Genomic DNA, 24169 nt, shown 5'->3' with positions numbered 1-24169 from the left:
GCTATCTACAACAACTCATATACAAACCAAATTCAGTTATCTTAGCTCCTTGGCTGGCAAAAGTACAGACAAAGTCAATTCAGGATTTGAAATGTGATGTTTTGAGATAAGGACCTGGAATGCTAGGATATACAAAGAAACATAAAGCTATTTTAGGGAAGACACATTCTTCTATTTCTTCTGAATACCCAAAACCACACTGCACTGCTGAAATTGCACTGTATTATCAGCTATGTGTCAGATAAGCAGGACAGAACTCATTGTTTTTTACAGATCAAAAAGTCATAAATGAGGGTATTGGGGGAAAAGGACAGAAAACACTAGAGATCACTACAAGAAACCAGAGGGATGAAATCGAAAACGTCCAACACAATGAATATACTATCTACAAACATAGAGTTAAGCTTATTTTTCTAGACTGATTAATGCTAATTAGACATGTCATTAATTTTGTTTTAAAATAAACAGCTATGACAGAGAACCAGCTTTGAACACCTGAGAAAATGGAAAAGAAAGCCTAATTGAGTCTTCAGCCTAGGCACTTGAGGCTTCCAAAACAAAATGGCATACCCTAAAGAATTAATTTCCACAACATAGGATTTGGATGTTGCTATAATTCTCCAGGTACAAAAGAAATAATGAATGAATATAAATAAATACTGAAACTGTAAGCTCTAGGTCAAGAACAATAACTTATACTATGTTTGTTCTGCAACTAAGGGGCGCATATCTAATGGTTATTGCAGTATCTGTGTTTTATAAAGTAACTGCAAGCACAAGAACTGAATGGCCTAGATGGGCCATGTCTTGAAATTTTTGCCTGTGTTGTGCCAGGTAGATTAGGCAAAATTTTAAAGAAAACATTTGCATATACAACACACAGCAGGAGTTGAACATTTTAATTATAAACTGCCCTCCTCTACAGTTAGCGTACCATTACATGACTTCAACACTGCCCAGAATTTTCTGTATAAGGACAACAACATTCAGTTTTACACCAGCTGTGCTGAAAACTACAATGTCAATTTTAGAGACCACACTGTGAAAATATTCTGAAAATGACACATAGTCATCTACAAAGGCTGATCTTAAAACTGTCACAACTTAATGTTACTGATATTTTTTAGTATTTTAAATAGTATTGTTAGTGGTACTTTCTAAAATGGCAACATATCTTACTTAAAGTCTTACCAAAGAAAAAGATTTAGAAAATATAGCACAAAATACTGCCTAGTCTCAAGACTGTATAAGCTTTCTGTAATCTCAAAGTAGACAGTCTGACATAAAAATATCTGCATTGATACGTCGGAAAGACAAAATGACTCAACAAAGAGATAAAATTGGGTAACATTAACCTTTTTTACTGGAAATTTGCATATTATTTCTCTACAAGGTTTTTCTAAAAAAAAATTGCAGCATTTCAGAAGAACAATTCACAAAAAACGGGGAGAAAGAGGAATGTTTTTTTGCTAGTTTTACATTCTCTCCCTCTAATAACCTTTAACAATACCTTGGCACTGTTACTTGGAATCCAAGAGGTTTTATATTGCTTCCAAGGATATTCACTAAAGTTTCAATTGAGTTACAAGCCTCTGAAAATCACATTAGAGAGAGCCTTTACAGGACAGCTCTTAAATTCCGTGATTGCTCTATCTGCGACAAACGTGTTCCACATTCAAAGCAAACTCAGTACATCTGCCTTAACCTCGCTTCAACCCAAGCGGGCATGAATGGACAGATGATCTGTGTCAGCAGAATATATCCCCTCCAGGATACGGAGCAGAAACAGAAATTGCTAAGAATCATCATCCTCCTGGTATCAGCAGAGATCTGACGAAGTAGCCTATCCTACCTAACCCAATGCAATTCTGTCCTATTCTATCGCATTTTAAAATCGAACCTACGAGTTACAAGCTCTGACAGTGATAACATTTCAGCAAGGAAAAGGACCTGTGATGTACAAGTCAGGATCGGAGACCGACTTGTAATTGCAAGGTTCATTTTTGCTTTGTCCTTGTTTGCTTTTACTATTCTGCCTGCTGCTAATTTTGTACACTTATCAGCTTTTCACCTTCAAACATTCTTATCTTAAAAAATCTCCTAATTTTCATAATGAACAGCCTGGACACAACTGATTGGAATCAGGTAACACACCCAAAAAGGTGCTGAAAAAAGCAAGCCATATCCTCTCGATCTGGACAAGAGAAAATACAGCAGCTCTCTGTGCTCAGTTTTAGCAACCCAGGTAAAAACTCTTAACTTTCATAGTCCACCTGTGTTTTTAGGGCTGAAACTCAGAGCTTTAATTCTCCAAATGTAACTTCAACTTTCCTTGTCCAAGGGACTTTTACAGAAATAATTTAAATTAATTTTTTGAGGTACTAAGGAATTACAAATCATGAACATTAGAAAATATGAAAAATTCCATCTTCAACACAGTTTCAATGGTGGCTAGAAAATAAGTCAAAGAGCTATAAACCGAATAATTTAGCTAAAACTGCTTGATTAAAAACCAACAGTGGATGTTGTGTTTCCAGTTTTCAACAGTATCATAACCTCTGTTTTCCCCAGTATCCTAAATATAGTCTGATGTGACTCATATGGATGTATGCTGCCAAACACAATCTATAATACTGACAGTTGGAAGTAGATTGCATAAGTCTCATTCTATAAGGAAACAAGACTAACATATATCAACTAATATGCCCATTCCCTTCCTATCATTTATCCATCAAACAGATCAAGTAGGGTAAATTGCTGTTCTGCATGGTTCTTCAAATCAAATCTTCACAGAGGACAGAATTCCAAAGTAAAGGAAGGTGAAAAAGGATAACTAAACTCTAAAATGAAGGTATCTTCTATAATAAAACATGATCAAAGCATCTACAGTTCCAACAAACTGAAATTCATTATACAGAACATCATAGCTTTAACTTGGTTTTATTAGTTTTCCTGCTGTCATCACTCTTGATGATAATAATTTATATTTAAATACATTCTATCACTGACTGCCCTAAACATGCCACAAAGAACAATGAAGATGTCCTCCTGATTTAGGAAGGAATCTTTCCAGTTTTTGACCCACACTTCATTAGAAGAATTGAATCCATATAGCTGGCCTTCTTCCACTAGCTTGCAGAAATAAGTAAGTAGGATCTCTAAAGAAAGAGGGACTGTAAAAGGAATCTATATGCATTTTTTTGCAGACAAATATTGAGTAAAACTGAGACTCAAGCTAACAGAAATGAAGAAAAATACATGGGTATATGACTTCGGCAGCCAACTGGCATAGCCAATTAAATAAATAAGAGATCATTAAAGACTCATGAAAACTGTAGTTTTTGGCAGAAGTTCCACTTCTCACAGAACATACAACATGACATTTTAACTAAAGAATGTGATCAGAAAACTCAACTTCCAAAAAGGACCAAAATCTCCCTCTGCTGGGAAGATGAAATCTGCAACTACTAAAAAAAATTCACATTTGAAGGTTGAAGAGAACTGTGATTTAGTAATGCCTTAATTAACGTAATTATAGTTGAGCTAGAATTTTGGCTCCATATATTTAGAAAAGTTTTCTCCTCTTTTGTCAGCTACTTACCAATGACGTAAGTCAAAACATAGCTTAAAAAAGGGGGAAAGCAAACAAATTAATTATTAAAATTACTGAAATGATACAATGGAAAGAGAAACTGCTAAGGTAATAGAAATGTAGTAATGCTCAAATTTAAACATCTAACTACTTTTTATACAGCACATTCATATATACATGGCATACTATTTTCTGTAAAGGAAGAAACATCTTTCATGCTACTGTTGATCATCCACCATTCTATCCACTTTAGACACATCTCCACTTTACACTCACTTTTTAACACAGAATAAATAATTCTTCTCGTAAAGTAAGATATACAGAACATTAAGGCAGATTTTCTATTTAATTATATGACTACAGCTTTCTGTAAGGGATTTCTATGCAGTAAGAGTTGGACAACTGAATGGTAAATAACCAGAAGAGGTTTTTCTTTTACTTTAGGAAAAAACGATAGATGAGAATATCTTTAATTATATTCAAATCTTAATTACCTGAAGTACTCTTGGTGAAATCACTACGACGCTATGCATATTTCATAGAAATAATGAAAAAAAGGGCCTCAGTATCTGGTAAACTTGTTTCTATTCAACTGTGAGAGATGTGAAAAAAACACCATTTCTTTTACATGTGCATTTTTGACGGGTTTTTCACTTCTTTTCTGAGCACTTTTTTTCTAGGAGAAGACATGGATGACAGAAGGTGAAATAAAATTGACAGAAGCCCCAAACCCAAAAACTACTGATGTCAGTGCTGATTTCAGCTTACATTTTGAAGGAACTTATTGGCCCTGGTGCCCACCTCCTATCAGAAGTGAGTTGTGAGCTGCCCAGAATGCCCATGACTCAGCTTTTGAGATTCACTGGATCTGAACAAACATTTGAAAAATATCATTAGTATTTGGTGGGACATTTAGATATGGAGGCCAGCAAGACTATGAGCATAGTCACAATTTAATGCCAATTTCAGGAAAAAAAAAGGGGGTTCCTTTTTGGCCTTTATATTCTTGATGTTAGTTCCTCCACAAACACAGTTGGTAAGATTCATTCATTCATATTTCTTGCCACAGATTGAAAGAAACAGCTCACATTTGTGAAGCACCCAAGAGATGTAATTTTTTGAAATAATTCATCACACTGATACCTATTACAGCTGCATTACACAGCTCAGTAAAGAGCTTGTCCTCAGCAGAATACAAATAAACTATGATACAACTGTGGATAAACTGCCTGCAGTGGTATTAAGAGCCTGCTGTTTCTTCAGCAGCTCCTGCAAGCAGATAGCGCTGTTTGAAGGAACAGAGTAACACTTGTGGCTGGACCCTTTAGGAAGAGGCAGCGTACCTCTGCGCCATATCGATTTTCAGATTCCCACGTGCTGGGGAATCTTTCCTGCTGGTGCAAGATGAGCTGAGGAGTTAGGAACGATACTGAAATGACAGCTAATGCTTCTTTACAGTCACTCTTATATACTGAAATCATAGAATCATTTAGGTTAGAACCGACATTTAAGATCATCAAGTTCAACCATAAATATAAATGTGTATAAATATCTGTGCATATATATATATATGTATATATATGCAGAGTATGGGATGTTTTAGCTCTAGCCATTTTATGTGCTTGCTTAGTTTTACAAACTAAGGACCACTAACTAACTAACTAGTTTACTAACTGAGACCACTATTATGGACAGAGACTCCCACTCACATACTATCACAGTTCATTACAAGTGGCTAAACCGAAAGCACTGGAAGGTAAATACCATGACAAAATCTCTGAAATGATTCATTTTTCCGATGAAAGGCATTTTCAGCTTACTAGCGGTACTACTTTAAATAAAAGTAGACACAATTTGAACCAAATAAAAAAAATCTTTCTTGATAACTCAAGGCTACATTGTCCATGGGATATTTGGAATTTCTTTTACATGCCTTCTGACTAGCATTACACCAACCAGACTTCTGACCGAAGTGAAGCACATATAACTTGCACCAATCTCGTCTCCCTGGCTCCTCAAATGTTGACTGGAAGTAAGCAAGAGTTTGCAAGACATGTTTTTCCCCAGGATGATCTCATTACACATATTGTTTGAAGCACACAGGATCTAAACATGAGAGCTCCTTGTGAAATTCATAACAAATAGCTCCCTGGAGAGATTTCATCGCCTTTTATGTTTAAGAAAAATGGAAAAATAAATCGCATATTTTCCTCAAAACTGCTCTTTCAAAGGCATGAAGCTGATTACATTCGCATTGCTTAAACTCCACAAATGATGATACAGTTTTCAGTGACAGAGTGCACAAGCTCTCATTAATGAAATATACTTCCGCACAACACTTCAAAGCCAGCATGGGTTTTCTTTTCATCTCTATTATGAAATATCTGTGATTTTACGTTTTAAATTCTATCTCCTTAATACTCAGTTATAGCTAACCTTCCTTTCCATACATTTTTTTTTCAATATTATTCACTGCACATTGACCAAAACTGAATAAAAAAGGTATGTTAATGGCAAACCTGTTCTCACAGAAATATAAATGAATTTCTGAAAAGATTCTGCTGCAATTTGATACTAGTCACTAGTTATTTCACTGTACAACTGCAAATAACTGAATATGGTCTGCCTTATTCTTATGTTTGTAAAATGAATATAGTATTAAATTTCTGTCAGATTTGGCTTAAATTGATACATTTCCTCCTCTGATCTTTTGAAATCCCAGTGTTAATAAATCCCAGTGTTAATAAAGCAACAAACAAGACACCATTTCATCCTCTACACAATGCTCTGCAACTTTCTCATAACACTAGAAATCACTGTATTTCAGCTCTGATAAACCCGATGTCCTTACGTACTTTTCCCACACATAGCAAAGAATGAATATCTTTCTGGTGAGTGATAGCACAGAAGCCACTGTTTTATGATTTTCTTGCAATGATATTTTCTAAGAACTGGGATACATGGCTAAGAAATATTTTCCCCAATACAACAAGGAGAGAGAGAGATCCAACCTTTGAGGGGAAAAAAGTTACAAGTAAACTAAGAAACAAACAAAAGAATAATCATAGAAGTAAGAGACCTAAGATGGGAAAAGGCAGAGAAGAGTAGGAACACAGAAAGAACACTTCTGGAAAAAAGGAATCAATAAAAGCCAAAGATAATATATGGGTAGCATAAAAGAAAGGCACATGAAAATACATAAAACTTGAAATCAATAGAAAAAATTATGAAAGAACTTAATTATTAAGGAGATATTTTATGTGACACTAGTATAAGAAAGGCAGTTAGTTAAAAAAGCCCAACTAACAAAAAACCCAACAGTATGAAATAAGAATCTTAACAGTCAAACTGAAAACCAGAAACAAACAATAGGAACTTATCTTGAAAGTAGAATAGTTTTGCATCAAACTATTGCGTGGCCAATATTTCATTTTTTTCTATAAGCTGGAGTGCAGGTCATACATAGGTAAGCCTAACCCTAACACAGAACAATACACAATACTCTAAAAAGTGCTGCTCAGGTGCAAGAGTCAATGTCCAGCAGACTTCCTATGCAGAACAGAAAGATTAGATGACTGTTGTACATCCCTTCCAACCAAGCTATGCTACTCTGTGCTGTTCTGTTCTAAAAAAAATGAGCTCTGCCTCTCAATATGTTCCTTTTTAAGTAGAAAAATTATAGTAACAAGTGTGCTTTTCTTTCCAGGGTTCACGAATTGGCCTCTTGTACATGAGAATCCTTCAAAGTTACTTGGGCCTTTTCCCCTAAGGATGTGTTTAAAAATGTACTGAAGCATTTTCACTTTGCTCCCCATCTTCCAGATGGCATTTAGGTAAATACAAAAAAAGTCAGTAAACCATAATATTCCAGTTTACTATCTGTTTAATCAGCTCTAGCTTCTCACTCTGACATACTGTCACCAAGTATCTATCTTCATGGAAGACGAAAAGCTTTGTTTTCCAAAAGCAAATTGAGACAACAATTTCCAATGAAAAGTGAATTGTTCACAATGCTTCCTGTGTCCTGTGGAAAATGTGCATGTTATCTTTGAAATGTGTATGAGCATGTGATTTACCCTACGTATTTTTAAACAGTCTACAATGTCAAGTAGGTCTCCTGACTAATCCTTTCACGAGTGATAGCAACAAAACATTTATCTCAGTCTTTCTCTTAGATTTGTTTGGCTTTTTCATACCTTTCACTTTGAAAAATCTTTCTGCTTTTTTACTGAAAAAACAAGCACACAGAAATACAAAGTATTTACTTAAATGCAGCATAAAGAGAAAAAGTCATGGGAAATGTACCTGTAGCACCTTCCACCTTGTGTTCAGGTCTTCCACACAGCTGAGGTTGTACTGGGAGAGTTGAATGTCAGGCAGAGTGAACCGTCGAGCGAGTTCATTGACCTGATGCACCTTTTCTTTAAGGGGTACAAGTTCTGCTCGATAAACCTGTGTGAATTAAATATAAATAAAGATAAGCACTTACTTCAAAAACTACTGGCTCCACTGCCAGTTGATCAGTACTGTAGAGGCATGCCACATCAAGCTGAAAGGAAGGAGTGTACTCGCCAGGTACAGTTATCAGTTTTTATACAACTTCATGTGGACGTTAGATCTCAAAGAGTTAGACCCAGCACTGCAGAAGGTGATATAAAGTTGGGATGTTCATAGCAGTTTTTGTCCAGTTAAGCCAAATCCCTAACCAGCACAGCCACTGATGTGCACTGCAGACCAGGCTTCTCTGCTGCCTCATCCTTTACGTGTCTGCAGCACATGTTCCTCGCGGTGGACAGGAGAGATGATGCTGTTCATCCCATAAAAAGAGGAAGACTGTTGTTCCCAAATACAACAAATGAAAAAAGAGAAGCGATGATAAAATGATTACAGACCTCACTTAAGCCATGATCTTATGCTGAGTATCTCGTGTGTTACAAATAAGAGGTTAGCAATGGGAAGTGTAAAAAGACACCAAACAAAAAAATCTTTTTGCTACGAATCCCAGGCTGGCCTATCTGACTCATGTTTCAGAAAAAATAAAACAAGATATCTTGTAGGATAACCTTTGAAACTATGTGTAAGAGCAGCGTAGCTAGTGACTTCAGCAATGTATGTAAAAACCAGAAGCTTCTAGTTACAAGTTTCCCGATTTTAAAAGCAACAACCTGATGATGATGCTTCCACGATGTAACTGAGTAAATTCAGATAAATTCAGGGCACTGTGACTCTGTCAAAAAGAGGAATGTCTTTGCAGATCCTCCAGTCTTCCGTATCTATCTTTTCTAAAGAGACATTTATGAATCTTTAATGTGATACAATATGTCAAAACATAACAATGAAGCATTTCTAAGGGACAATTTCTTTCATTTTCAGAAGGACTTTTATTGCATATGATGTCTGCACACAAAGGCAGGATAATTTACTTGCTATAATAGTCTTGCTCTCTAGCTCATTTCAGCACTTTTAAAACAGACCACATGTGGTCTGCATCTCAGCTTAGATCATCAAATAACCTGAAATTATTTCCTAATAATAACTTCGTCGACATGTGATGCAAAAAAGGTCCAAAAAAGCCCATCCAGTATATTAGAAAGCCTTAAGAGTAAATAGTATGAAGACTTTCATAGACATTAGAATGCCAAACACTGCACTAAAAGCAAATATAATTGATTTTTTTTCCTCAGAAGTCTTTCAAATCCAGACTTCCACTAATTATGTTAAATTACAACATAAGAGGTTAGAGTGACTTAAGTGGGACTCAAGTACAGTGAATCACTAATGATAAATCTACAAAATACACAATGATTTTGTAAAGGAAAGCACAGAGAACAATACAAGTGCCATGATGTGAGAGAAGAACCGTACATCAGGTTCGTGATGTAACAGTTGTCTTCTCCGTTTCACCAGTTTTCTACCCCTGGGACACACAGACACTACTGGAGACAATACTGACTTACAGTGTAGTGTAGAACAAGATCTGCAACACAAAGCAAAGGAAAAGAGTTCCTGTGTTTGATTTTATCCCAGAGAGTTATACATGTGCTTACTGTGATCACTTTATTTAGTAACTCTGTTCAGAGAACAAACAGCATGCTTTAAAAATAGACATTCGTACTTGTAAAAATCTCAAAAGCTGAATATATATATATACACACATACCATTGTGTTAATACTTCTCTGGCAAATAGCTATTTTACTGCTTTTTTCGATGATCTATTAGTTTCAGTGGCCTAAGGTCCTCAGCCGTGACTCTGTGGCTTATACTTGGGATGGTCAACCCAGTTCCTCCAGTGTTGCTTGGTTTCCAAGTTGAGAGAACACCTCTCAATCCCTTACTATGCCGATGTTGTAGATAAGTATGAATGTGTGTATATTTTATATATTATTATACAAAATACAGTATAAAAATATAAGAAAAATTAAAAATACATAGTTAATATATATATAAAACACTGACAGAATAAATGCAGAGGAATGGATACAAAGATCAGTGTCCACATTACAATGCACTTTAATGCAGTTTCTGTATTAAAACAAATTAATTTTCTATTAATTTGTATGGCAGTAAAATCAGGCTTTAATTGAAAACTCCACTGCTTAGGCAAAGCACACAGGCCTAAGCTAAGAAGCAACTTGTTTTTAAACATATACTTAAGCATCTGAGTGGTTTCAGACCAATTGTTTAGCTCTGTAATGTTGACTTGAAAGTACTGTCTCACTTTAAAATTGGCATAAATTATTAGGTTAATCATTATACCTAAATTAAGGTGAAATAGAAGATCCTTCATAATTAGTCAAAATGGTTTTTGACTCTAAATTATCTTACAGAGTAGAAAGGCTAAGGCACAGAAGCAAGTCATAAGAAAAGAAAACAAATCAAAGAAATACGTATGGAAGTCAAAAATAAAACTTATCTTCCGCCTGTCTTTATAACTTGTTTTTCTGCTGAAATGATACCAATTTTTCCTAATCTCCCAATGCACAAAATATAAGAGCTTTTTCACCATCTTTAAATTCAATATTCTGTATTCCATTACTACTAAGTCTGAATTTTTACTAGCATTTTTATTAGTCAAATCAAAACATAAGCAGCAAGAATAACAAAACCAGAATGCTAGTCAATACACAGCTATCTAACTAACACCAGTAAGCTAAAAACGGTAAACAGAAAAGAAAAATTTATTCATAGAAAGATTTGGCATACCACACTCTATGATTAAAAAGCTCCGTGGCTATAAGGCTGTCTTAAGCAACAGTTTATCACAGACAACAAGCCCACCTGGCAACATTCATGAGTCTAGAGCTAGGTTTTCATTTTAGAGTAAGTGAAGTGTTCAAATAAGTTTAATAAACTGTAATAATTTCTATAACTTCTACAATAGTTGTCATATGTAGAAGCAGAACTGCAGAATTTCTACAGGACTGTGATTTTCGTAAGTATGATTGAAATGTTTAACAGAAACATTTATATTTTCAATAATCAGTTTGTATAGCATAAGACTGCTTCATTTTTCTATTTTTTTTTCCTTCTGCATAAAAGATATTTTATATATATATATCACAGGTTTATAGCAGGAAAATTTAGGGAACTACATTTCTGGTAATTTAAAAACAAATATACATGGTGACTAGCATACTACTACCACAAGGAGATCTATTTGAACCAATCAAATTGCTTGGGACGTAAATTACTTCTCAGTGTGAACAGCGATAGGAGAAACAGCCTCAGATTATCTTCATTATAATCATCCTTACGCAAGAAAGAATTTCAATGGTATGTGATACTGCAGGTGGTAGATTGGATTTTAAATGACCCGTACAGTTCTGTAAGAAAATACTTTAAAATGCTTTGGAAAATTAGCAAGAGCTCTAGAAGACACTTATCAGAGACACCCTCACCAGCCAAATATTAAATGTGGAACATACAGTGGCCATAATCAGTCAGATGAAATGCTCATCTTGCCAACCTCGTGTTTGATAGTACCCAACACAATTGCTTAGGAGAGAAGGTAAGGAAAAGCAGCAGCCACTGCTCCCTGCTGCTCTCTTCCAGCTCAGCAGTTTGAGCCTCAGAGATTTTAAAGCCGGGAGCTGTGTACCTATGTCAATCAAATCTTGATGGACTTGTCTTCCATGAAACTATCTACTTTATTTTTGAATTAACAAAGGCTTTTACCATCCAAAGTACCGTATGGCAAGCTCAATATTTAGATTGAAGAACCACCTCTTTTTTGCTTTTGTTAAACCTATCATTTGAGACCCACTTGAGGCTATCCTTAATTCTTAGCTCATGAGAGACAGTGATCAGTCATTCTTAATGGACTTTCTTAGTGCCACCACATATTCTATGAACCCTCCATCATATTTTTTCCTTCTTGCATGTTTAAGATACAAAGACTGAGATATAACAAACTAGATGTAGATATCTATAATGTATTTACACCTGAGCAGGTCGCCATATGGTACCTTTATATTCAATAGCTAATCAAACCCAGGAATTGAACATAATGTAAGGTTTTACTACAGGACAGCATGAATCGGATTCTTAATTGCAACAACTGAAATGAGGAGATTTTCATTGACTATGTTGGGAGCCCAGGCAAGTAGGTCATAGGCAGAGAGGTACCCGGCAGATGTGAAACTACACAAGACAAACCCCACTCCTACTCCATTTATTCTGTATTGTATCCCTTTTACCTAATCTTTTTTAGATTGGGGATCCAAAACAGTGCCTACAACATAAAAGATATGGGTACAAAAGTATGGCATCACACTATTTTCTGCTTTTTTTCAGTAATTCCTAGTAGCACTTCATTTGGCTTTCTGTACAGTGCTGAGTATTGATGTGGTATTTTCAGAGGACTGTCTCTTATGATTCCAAGATCTCTTTCATGAGTGCTAAAGGAACGTTTAAAAGGGCTAAAAGAGAGCTCATTACTGTGCATGTGAAGTTGGGATAGCTTTTTCCACATGCTTTGCTTGAGATTTATCAGCACTTGATTTCATCTGCAATCAGTTTCCTGCCAGTCAGTACTGTGAGGTTTTTCTATAGATGCTTGCAATCTGTCCTCTTCTTAAGTACTTTGAATAAGTTTGCATCATCAACAAGATGTGCCACTGCATTATTAATTTGCCTCTCCAGCTCATTTATGTGTGTGCTGGACAGACTCGACCTTCTGGAGCACCAAAAAAGTCATCTCCCTCATTGGGTATACTGACTTCTGCCTTTTGTTTTCCATCTTTTACAGGAAACCACCAGCTGATTGGTGATTTATCCATATGAAGACCTCCTCTGTTATCCCACAGGAACTTAGTTTCTTTGCTGGTAGATCTTAAAATCCTTATGGAACACCAGATGGCCTATACCTCCTATTGATATGATCATGTCTCCTTCAAAGCATACTAGGAGATGTAAGGCACATCTACTTTTACAAAAGCTGCATTGTTGTCTCTTCTAAGTATGTTCTTCCCCAGATTTCCTGGTCTGTAGATCTACAGATGCATTATTTAGAAACTATCACCACATTTGCCGACTTACATACCTCATTATAAACTATTTTTAAACAAGAAAATACTGTTAATAGTTACAGCTGCTTTATACTTCCATTAGAACACTTGACTGAATAATCATCTGCTTCTGGTGATTTGGCTCTCTCCATCAGGACAATTAGTTCTATGTATTTTTGCTTCAAATAGCTTGCTTTATTCTTTTCTTTAGCCAATTCACCTCCCAGGTCTTATAAGAGTCCGTTTTGATGGTATGGATTTTTTTTCACCTCCCTGTGCAGCGTCTCCATGCTATTTAAATTCTATCTAGAGCTAGAATTTAAAATCAAAAAGGATTTTAGGCTACTGTCTGAATATGGGTTTCTTACATATTCTAGAATATTATCTCTAATCCATGACAAATATGCAGGCTAATCCCCCTCAAAATTATTTTTGAGTCTTTTCCTGTATATTTTTCATTAAATTTGCTCTTCGGATACCCTGTTGAAAGGTAGTAAAAGCCATCACATAAGCCTTACTTCTTTCCAGAATACCAACTCTATTAATGAAAATTTTATGATTTGTTTCAATAGGACTAGGATTTTTAAGATTTCCTCCAGTCCACATATGTGCTTCCCTCTCATGCCATACTGGTGGGTTTCTTCCTTCCTTCCTTCCTTCCTTTCTTCTTGCCTGGTGAGGCATTGGAACAATGTGCCCAGAAAAGTGATCAAATTGCCTTCCCTGGAGGTGTTCAAAAAATATGTAGACGTGGCATTTCACAATATAGTTTAGTGGTCATGGTGGTGTTGGGTTGATGGTTAGACTTGATGATCTTAGAGGTCTTTTCCAGCCTTAATGATTCTATGATTTAGTGATTCCTAGCACATAGAAGAGCACTTGGGCAGCTGTCCAATGTTCAGAAAAGAAACAATAATAATAAAAATCTAGTTTATTTATTTATTTGTTTAAAGATTCACCAAAAGGTGAATCTTTGTCAGTGCCATGAAAAGGTTTTGGGTTGTTGTTTTGTTTTTTTTTTAGGTTCCATAAGTCAATTACATAAAATCTGAAAGGAAATTCATGAATCATTTGAGTGGAAGAGTAAATAAATAGGAATCAAGTTTATTTCAATAACAATAGAGATATTATACATTCTTCTAGCTTCAGGGAGTTTCCAGGACAAAAGTCATAACTGACAATTCAGAAAGGAATGTTGACTCTACAGTGCACACCTTCCATTTCTTAACCCCTCTCTTCCTCAACCACATGTGCAACAGCTTGCTAACAAGTCAAACACTGGATTCAGGAATCCAGCCAAGATTAGATCAAGTGATTGTAACTTCTGGCCCACTTAAGTTAAAGGAATAGTGTGACTACATCTCGCTATGCCACTTGGAAAATACACCCTGAAGAACAAACAAGTGTATGTTCAGAACAGTACTTACTCCTTATGCACAGAGAAAAATTAAAATACAGGCTGGCTTTTATTTATTGTTTGCTAATGTAAAATGTCAGTGGGTCATCAAAATTGCTTTTTACTCTTTTTTACTGTGTTTATTGCTATTGATCCCAACACTTACCTTATATGTTTAGATTTAGTCCAGAATAGAAAACCTCAGTGCCTTGTCAGAACAAATAGCAATTATGCAGCTGTATCAAGAGCAATAAATTTTTGTTGCTTAGCATTGACCACAGTGATAAAAGGAAACTACTAGAATGCATACACAAAGTCATATGTTCTTATATACTACCTCAGCTTCTTTAGCGTCCAGAAAAGTATTCACGGCCCAGAGCATTTCTCCATATTTTTCGTTCAAAATAAGTCTGTTTCTTCTCTGATGGGTTTGGTGTATTCTGATTCAAATTTCATTGAAACCTAGGATTGTCAGCTGCTAGCTCAATATGCTACACTTAGCTTCCTTTTAAACTCATACTGTATTTTTATTTGATTCTAGTGCTCCTGGGGACAAGCGGTGTTGAAACAAAATGGATTTTAGCTGATTTGATTTTCCATCCTATATATTTTTATAAACTCAGAAATGACCAAGCTAGAATGAACCAGAATAGAATATAAATCCTCCTCTGGGATAAAAATAGTTCAAACAGGAGACATGAGGTGTGAAAGAAAATCAAATGCCCTTTAAGTCCTAGCTCATTCTGAATTCTATAGTTCTGGATCTGATAAAACATTATTTTTTAAAAAACTTTGTTTCCTACAGTTTGGAAGAAAAACTCAGTAATTCTTTAAAAATAAGGATATTAAAATTTGAGTAGAAAAAAAGTGAAAAATGAACTAATGTCAGGTATTAATTTTCTTTTGTGAATTTTTAAGTGAAAAGTCATTATTTCTAGCAATGTGGTATCTAGAAAAAATATTTAATTATTAGGATGTCTAATTTAAAAAAGAGAACATTAATAAATAGATGTACATAGCCTGAAACACATATACTTTGTTACTGCAGATTCTACATTTATTTATTTTTTAAAATCAAGAGCTGATACTCAGTTTTATGTTCCCTGAACAGATACAACCTATGCTACCGCCTCACTATTTGTTCTGAAATTGTATTCTCCTCCATGGAGAGGGAAAGTAAATGAGCAAATTTAGCTTGTAATTCACTCTATTAGAACAACTATTACCATGACATGGCAGACCTCACCACTGCTAAAGTGTTTGTAAAAAGTTCAGCACCAATGCTTCCACATAATCTAAAGTCAGTTACTCAGTTACTTTGCAGCTAAGACACCAATTTAGCAATCAAGATATATATATAAATGCAAAAGGTTGAATAACTCATGTTCCTTACCAAAATCTCATTCAGTTAATAGAGGCTCACAGGAGTTCTCTTTGCCTTCAGAAAATAGTTACTACAAAGTAATTCTCTATTGTGTTGTAGAGCAGCATGGTACTTTAAAGGCAAATGTAATATTTCATGGACAAAAAAAAAAAGAAAGCAGTTTAAACCAGAAAGACTGCAACACCCGTATCATGATATTACAAAATACCCAAAGGTTCCAGACATCAGTGGGCAGACCCTGTAGCCTAGGAGGAAGAATATGGATTCTTTGCATGGCCATACAAGAGTTTAGCTTAGACACTGTACAGACACAAAAAGTATTCTGACACTCTATCAACATTAAAACAATTCCAACAAGAAGCTTCAGAAAACACTCCCGTTTATTCTAACCAAAAGCAGATACAGATCTTTACCTGAATTTTAAAATAAATATTTTCTCCTCTTCCCAAAATGAAAAATCATGTTTACCTACAATATGCTAACATATCTTTAAATTTACCATGTAAATATTTCATAAACTTTATCCTCGTAAAGTTGATAATTACTACTTCCGGCAAGGGATCCAAAGCTTTTCATAGAGCTTAAGGCCAAAGGGACCTTATAGAGTCCATGTAGTCTCCAACCTCCAGAAGAATGCAGGTCAGATGAACTGCTCAAGAATTTTGCTAAAAGCTATGTTTTACACCCCTTGAATTAACATTGTAATTCCCGCCTTCACCTTTTCATCGCAACTGTATGGGGAGTGAGTGTGAGTGAAACCTGAAGTCAAAATCTTGAGGTGGAAATTCTTAGACTTCTTATGATCTAACAGTAAGTTCCAGTGGAACACAGGCAAGAACAATTTACTTCTTAAGCTATTTTTGCAAGAAAGAATACTAAAATAAAGTGCTGAAAAGGAGACAGTTAAACTTAAAACATGAAATAGGTCTGGTTTTTTTAATAGCAGCACTGGAGACGAGCTGGGAAACTGCATCAGGAGCAGCATCCACTTTCCCAGGCATTGAGGCTGAATCCCCTCTGGGTGCCGGAGTGCCCTGCTACATCGTGAGCAGGGAGAGGGGCCTGCGGCTCTGGGAAACGAGCGGCCGTGGCTCCCGCTGAAGTTGATGAAAATTGCCATTCTTAATCCTCTGGATAATTGCACCCAACCAAAATAAAACATTTTGCAGGTAAAAGTTAATGAGAATAAAAATAATTTGAGTGGCATTGCTGTCTGGAAAAGTAGTTTCAGTGATTCAGTTGCCCTGTTTGTAAATTGGGGATAACACTGCTTTTGCTGAAGACTCGGAAAGAAGCTGAGGAGATTAACCCATATTATCTGGAACATGAGAAGCACTATAAAAGTTTAAATAGCAATTATAAGGTTTTATTATGGGTTAACCTTGGACAAAGAAAAAAAAGAAATAAAATTCTACTAGGCTTTAAAAAAAGGTATATAGCATGATGGGTGGCTGATAAACATCCCAGGCAGTCTAACATTCATTGCACGCCCTACTTCATCAGTCCCTCTAATTACTATGTACCAGCACATGAGCTTGATAAATTTATTTTGCTCATTGATTTCCCCATCTCATAGTAACATTATCATTATATAATCTGCACACTTGATTGTTACAACACCAAAATACACTCCCAAGAACAGAAGAGTTGTCAATGTTTTAAGAGAAGATTTCAGTAAAAACATAATAATGGCAGATTTCTCTTAATGGAAAATACTGCCTCCTGACAGAAATTAGACAACATGAAAATTCATTGCTAGCAGTCCTTCTCTCTCTTCCCTCCTCTTGTGTTTTACTGAACATACATGTCTCTGGTTATATATTCACTTCTGGTACAACATTTTGCTTTACATAGAAACATTTCAATAGCAGACAATATATAGCAGATCACATTTCTGTTATAAATACTCCTTGGATATACTTTTTCTCCCTTTTACCACCCACCTCCTTGAGCCACACTCAGGAAAGCCCAAATAAGGTGGTCCTATGGAAAAAATACTACTTACACTTAATTTTTCTTTCCCCACCTTGGATAAATAGTTATATTTTCAGGTTACTAGAGAAAGAAGACTTTTGCACAGAATCAAAACAGTTCAACAGAATCTTTGATTTCATGTCATATCCAGGAATGGTAATACTTGTTCATCAGACTAATGTCTATATGAGCTCTGTTTGTATGGCAAACTTAAAACAAAAAAATATGTTAAATGCTGGAGTCCCTTGCAACAGCCCTGCCACTTAGGTATTTAAACATTAATGTTTAATTCTTATTCTAAAAGCTCTAGTCCTATTCTTGTTTCTGATAAATTGATAAAGAACAATCTCTTAAAAATGTTCTGGTCTGACCTCAGTTCTGAACTTCAGAAGCACAAAGCGACAGACAAGCCTTTATACGTGTATTAGTCAGCTCTCCCAGCAGGCTAGCAGCGAGATCAGAGATTATCAATACTTAAAAAGCCAAATTCTGCCTGCAGATGTGCATGTTGAGCTCCCACTGAAATCAGCAGGGTGACATCATATAAGAAAAAATTTGGTTCTAAATGAAATCTGCTGATCTAATAACAGCATGTTCTACCGAACTGGGCTGCAGATAGAGAAGTCTTCCACTTTTTACTGGTCACCTTTTTTACTTTAGAGTTCAGGAATTTTTATGTACTTAGTGTCAGGGAAAAGTTAACAGCTTTATTTAGCCCAAAGGTCCTTAATCAAAGAGAAAATAGTTAATCTGTTCTACTACAAATCCAGTGAATCTACTGCACATCCAATGAAATCTGGTACAGCTCTTTCCTGGGTGCCGGTCTTTTCACAAAATGCTCTACGAGAGGCTGTTTCTCACACTAGCTGCTGTGATTCCCAAAGAAATTAATTAAAAAATAGTCTCTTTTTGTTGATCTTTGTTGGCAGAACAACATTAATGATTCTGTATCTCAGTTATGCTACCGTTTCCCAATAAACTGCATGGTCAAGGCCAGTATTAATTTTTAAACACTACTCTCTGATTTCACTTCTCTGCCTGCTCATCATTTTCTTATTATTAATACATAAAAAAGGATTCTGCACTCTCCTTTACAATAGGTAGCTTTATATAAACAAAAATCACTATGGAAACTAGTCTCCATAAACATTCACTATAATTACAGTGGTAGCATCTAAATATGAGATCAGAAATGTATAGCTTATTGCAAAAGGAGTAGCAGAAGTAATGATGGTTTGCTTCAGGTATTTAAAATGAGTTTAAATATGGACTATTGCTATAGTTATTACATAACAAATTTCCAGTCTTATGTGGATGATTACATAGCAACAACGTAAGGCAGATGAGACAGATTAAATTTGTACTAGTTGCAAATATCTGAATATTACATATTATATAACCACTTGTGAACGTATTTCTCTTTTATGTGAGAAAATAAATTGATTCATAAGCTGTTAAAATGAGATTAAGAGACCACAAGACACAACTGAGTAACTTCCATCACCTTCAAGCTAAGAAGCATAGCGGAACTAACTTCAGCTGCTACAACTACGAGATGAAGCAGTCCATGATTCTTAACTAAATTTCATATTTAAAACAAACCTTAGAAAATTAAATTTGCCTCCAATAGTGACAACCAAACAACCTTTCTAAATTCTCTGTTGTTTAAAACTATATATAAAAAAGGCTAAAACCAGTATACCAGGCTGTACAACCAATTAGGTAATTTAGTTACTAGAAGTGTCTTTGATGTTTTACATCATCCTGAAAATTGACCCATTAACAAATTCAACAAACTTCAAATATTTCTTTCATGACAGCAAACTTCACAATGTATTATAGTCACAAAAATCTTATATATACGATAAGGACATATCTAGCAAGTCAAAGTGTTGCAGTGAATTTAAATAGGATTTTGGTTTGTTTTAAAATAAAGTTTATCATGTTCTGATACACTCTACTGAAGAGTTTCTGGAATTTTGTAAATTCTATTTTTATTGATTGTATTTATCTTTAAAACCTTCAAGTAAAATACCATTCTCTAGAATGCCATTAAATCGTCTCCTTTTATAGTATAGCTACATAGAACAACTTGACTGTCCCAGTACTTCACACATTCCAAAGCTGCTTATAGACATCACCTCTAATTTTCTCAGGGATGATTCTTTTGGGTTTTGGAAAGCTGGTAAATCAAATGAATTAGGAGGAATCACAAGAGTCCAGTGCAGAACTTAGGAGATTTACCAAATTAAATAGGGCAATTTAATTCAGACTGATTACAGACTTTGGTGGTGACAGCTGGCTTCAAATTAAACTGAAAAAAATGTATGTGCATTTTGAAGTAGTCTAAGGAGACATCATGAATAATTATTGCACGATTCTATCACAGAATGACATATGTATGAAACGGTAAACTTGAGAAGCATTTGTAACAGTAATTACTTCAGCTGTAGTCTGAAGAAAACACTACTACTTCCATCTCCTACAGTACAGGCAAATAGTCTCCTATTCAGCTGTCAACCAATGGATGCCATAATCTTTTAACCGTACAAACAACTTAAAAATATCTAATTGAATCTTAATTCATAATCTAAAATTCTGTATATGGAATGCTTAAGTATTTTTTCTGGTTTTAAACCTAAGCATAATAGAGAGTATAGTTCTGTTGGGGAATAACACTTGTAAATTCCTAGTCTATGAGTACATAGTCTACACTTGTAAAATCCTAGTCTATGAGTACTGAAGCTGTTGAAACAACTTTAGAGGCACCCACTTTTGTAGGCTTGCCTGGTGCAAACTCTGCTTATTTTCTTCTCAGATTTCTGTAACAGCAATGAAATCAGACAATGTTGCACATGAAATAAAAAAAAGAATTACACGTGGTAGAAATTTTTAAGCAAAAAAGGGGTTGGGCTTGCAATACTGCAGGAAGATATCTAAGCGATGTGAAAGAATTACAGAAGTGGACCAAAAGGAAGTTTGTTCAGAGCACCAGGCAAGTTAATTTACTTCCAAGCATCAGTAATTTGCTGTTAATATAAATTCAGATCTCCATATGAAAAATAAATATTGTTTTTTGTTGGTGGTTTGTTTTTTTTTTTTTTAAGGAACATAGAGTCTATCAGTAAAAAAGGGGAATAAAAAAGACCACAAAAGTGGCTGCATGTGTAATATTATTTGCTTCACAGACTGGACTGCACAAGCTCTGCTAGCTTAATTTAATGCATAAGCAAATTGCGATCACTATTTACTTTAACATGGATCTAGCATTGCTTTTGATATCTAGCTAGTAGAAATTCTGGTTATACAATATAACCTCTCGGTAATTATTTTTTGCATAGGTTCTATGAATGTATTTAAAACTGATCTCGTCATGCCCAGTGTACACCTCCATTGCTTGGAGGGGATGCATGTGAACTGATGTCTTATATCTAAGGGTTATTAATTTTCCTGTATGTGACCCCATCTAATTCCTTACAGAAGTAATTCTTTCTTCAGGAAGGGTAGAAAAATATTAATTACCTAAGTATTTGAAATAATTTTGGATTCAATTTTTTTTCTATGAACGAGAATACAAATTGGAAATTCAACAATTTGCTTTGCTCTCAGAATCTCCACTGAAGGCAGCTGCCAGAACAGTTCCTCATGGTAGCACTGTAAGAGTTCACTTTTCTGAAACACCTCTTTTCAGCACAGCAGTAGCTGAACAAAACGTAGTACAGAAGAATATATAAGTTTTTTTCTTTGTTTTTCGTTTGTGGCTTGTTGGTTTTGTGAGGTTTTTTCTTTAAATGAGCTTTCACCGAAATGCTCATTCATTGTCTGGTGACTGCCAATGCTGATTTACTACTAGTGTTTTTAATAATATAGTATTTACCCTTGCAAAATCTCTACTCCTTTTTCTGCTGCCACATACAAATGCAAGTGAAATTTAGCTAATTATCTTAAGGGGTTACCTTACTTTTAATCAGAGAAGACGACTAGGGACAAAAGGCCTGGCTGCACATAGAAAGTCATTTTGCAGTAAATCAATTAATTTCTGATCTATGCATAACTGCGAACTCTGCACAGTTTATAAATTAAGAAGAAGTTTCAGGTTGATGCTTTCCAGTGAACACCTGTCACTGACATATAATTGGCTACAAGTCATTTATGCCACAGAAAGTTTAAAATTAACACCGTATAATTCAGGCCTGTTGTGTCAGAAAAACACGTTACTTATGCAGTACTTGTGAATTTCTCATTGCCTTGTTTTCCCTCAATTTTGTAGAAAATAATTAGTAGAAATTGTATTAAAATTGTAAATAGCCTGTGACAAAAGAATTTAAAAGGATTCTTGCAGCCTTTTTGAATACACTTAAAATCACAGACTCACAGAATCATTTAGGTTGGAAAAGACCTTTAAAATCAAGTCCAACTGTTAACCTAGCAATGCCAGGTCCACCAGTAAGCCATATCCCTAAGGACCAGATCAACATATTTTTAAATACCTCTGGGGATGGGGACTCCACCACTTCCCTGGGCAGTCTGTTCCAATGTATCACAGTTCTTTCAGTGAAGAAATTTCTCCTAATATCCAACTTGAGGCCATTTCCTCTTGTCCTATCACTTATTACTGGGGAGAAGAAAGAGATTGACTGCCCATCTTGCTACAATCTCCTTTCAGGTAGAGAGCAATAAGGTCTCCCCTCAGCATCCTTTTCTCCACGCCCAACAATCCCAGTTCCCTCAGCCTCTCCTCTCAAGACGCTTCACCAGCTTCATTGCTCTTCTCCAGACCTGCTCCAGCACCTCAATGTCCTTATTTTAGTGAGTGGCTCAAAACTGAACACAGTCTTCAAGATGCAGCCTCACCAGTGCTAAGTACAGGAGCATGATCCCTTCCCTGCTCCTGTGGGCCACAGTGTTGGCCTTCTTGGCCACCTGGGCACACTGCTGGCTCATGTTCAGCCGGCTGTCCATCAACACCCCCAGGTTCTTTTCCACCAGGCAACTTTCCAGCCACTCTTCCCCAAGCATGGAGGGTTGCCTGGGGTTGTTATGACCCAAGTGCAGGACACATAGGTCCTTGTTAAAGCTCACACAATTAGCCTCAGTACATCAATCCAGCCTGTCCAGGTCCCTCTGAAGAGCCTTCCTACCCTCAAGTAGGTCAACTCTCCAACCTAACTTGGTGTCCTCTGCACACTTACTGAGGGTGGTCTCAGTCTCCTTGGCAAGATCATTGATAAAGATATTAAACAGAACTGGCCTCAAAACTGATGTGACCAAAACTGGTCACATCTAAACTTATCAAGACAGGAAGCAAATCAGAAGTGATCTTACTATCCAAAAAATATGTTCAACAAAAGAATGGACTTAAAACATGTTTTATTGCTCCTGTCACATTAAGTCCTCTTTTTTAGGTTTTGAAAAATTAAATCTAGCAATTAAGGCTAGAGTTTTGAGTATATTTTAAATATTTGTACACTTTAGGTAGATATGCTAAGGATATGAAGGATCAAGATAAAAGTTTCTAGAGTCTAACCAGTTCACATGCAGCAAAAGCAAACTTGAAAACTTTTAAAGAATTCATATGCTCTCTTTTAGGGTTACATAAATTATTTGCCTTGATTTATAGCTTTTCTAAAATAACTTTCACTTTAAGAAAAAATATGAATGTCATAAACATGAATAACTGAGGTAAAACCTACAAAAAATAAACCCATACAGTTTCATACAGGCTTTCAAATTATAGATGCAATTGCAGCTTTCTTTGTCATTATTGTCACAAACATGCTTTCATCGCCTAATGAGTACATGTGCTTGTCTTCAGTATGAAAGTTGAAATTCTATTTTGTTAGAGCAATAAATACATTCTAGACAGCATATTTCAGAACAATTATTGCACTACTACTCACACAGTTAATATTATTCAGCCTTTGGTCTATTGTGTTCTTACATTACCTGAGCTAATTATAATCACTTAGAAGGTGTCAAAAGCACAATATTGCCATGTGTGTGCAGCATCTAGCAGACTATAATTGCCATATATGAAATTAAAACTTTTAGGTTATAAGGATACGAATATATTCTGTATGGTTTTTTTTTCATTTACCATTTAGCTGATGTTATGGTATGGTCTTATAAAAGCCTATATTCATGAATATTTAAGTAAATAGGGTACAAATGAAATAAAAATTAGGAGGTAGGTGGTATCATCTAATTTTAAACCTGGAAGAAGAACTCTTGCTTTGTGTCTTACCTTAATATTAAGACTTCAGAAGGCATAAACAGACATCTACCTGTTGACAGCACCTCTGGATTGTCATAAGCA

The 24169-nt window shown here is 35.5% G+C and overlaps 1 protein-coding gene across 1 annotated transcript in view; it reads right to left on the bottom strand.

Annotated features, from left to right (window-relative positions):
* Positions 1-24169, bottom strand: part of LOC104273407 (dystrophin-like) — a gene marked incomplete at its 3' end in the record, with an annotated part of 54815 nt that overhangs the window by 13414 nt on the left and 17232 nt on the right. The window contains exon 6 of the mRNA XM_009868742.1: positions 7898-8044. Coding sequence (XP_009867044.1) covers positions 7898-8044 — 147 coding nt within the window. The remainder of the gene's footprint in view (positions 1-7897; positions 8045-24169) is intronic.

Source organism: Apaloderma vittatum, unplaced genomic scaffold, assembly GCF_000703405.1.
Source record: "Apaloderma vittatum isolate BGI_N311 unplaced genomic scaffold, ASM70340v1 scaffold10894, whole genome shotgun sequence".
NCBI lineage: Eukaryota > Metazoa > Chordata > Aves > Trogoniformes > Trogonidae > Apaloderma > Apaloderma vittatum.
Note: the sequence above shows the minus strand (reverse complement) of the source record. Positions and strands in the feature narration are given on the sequence as shown.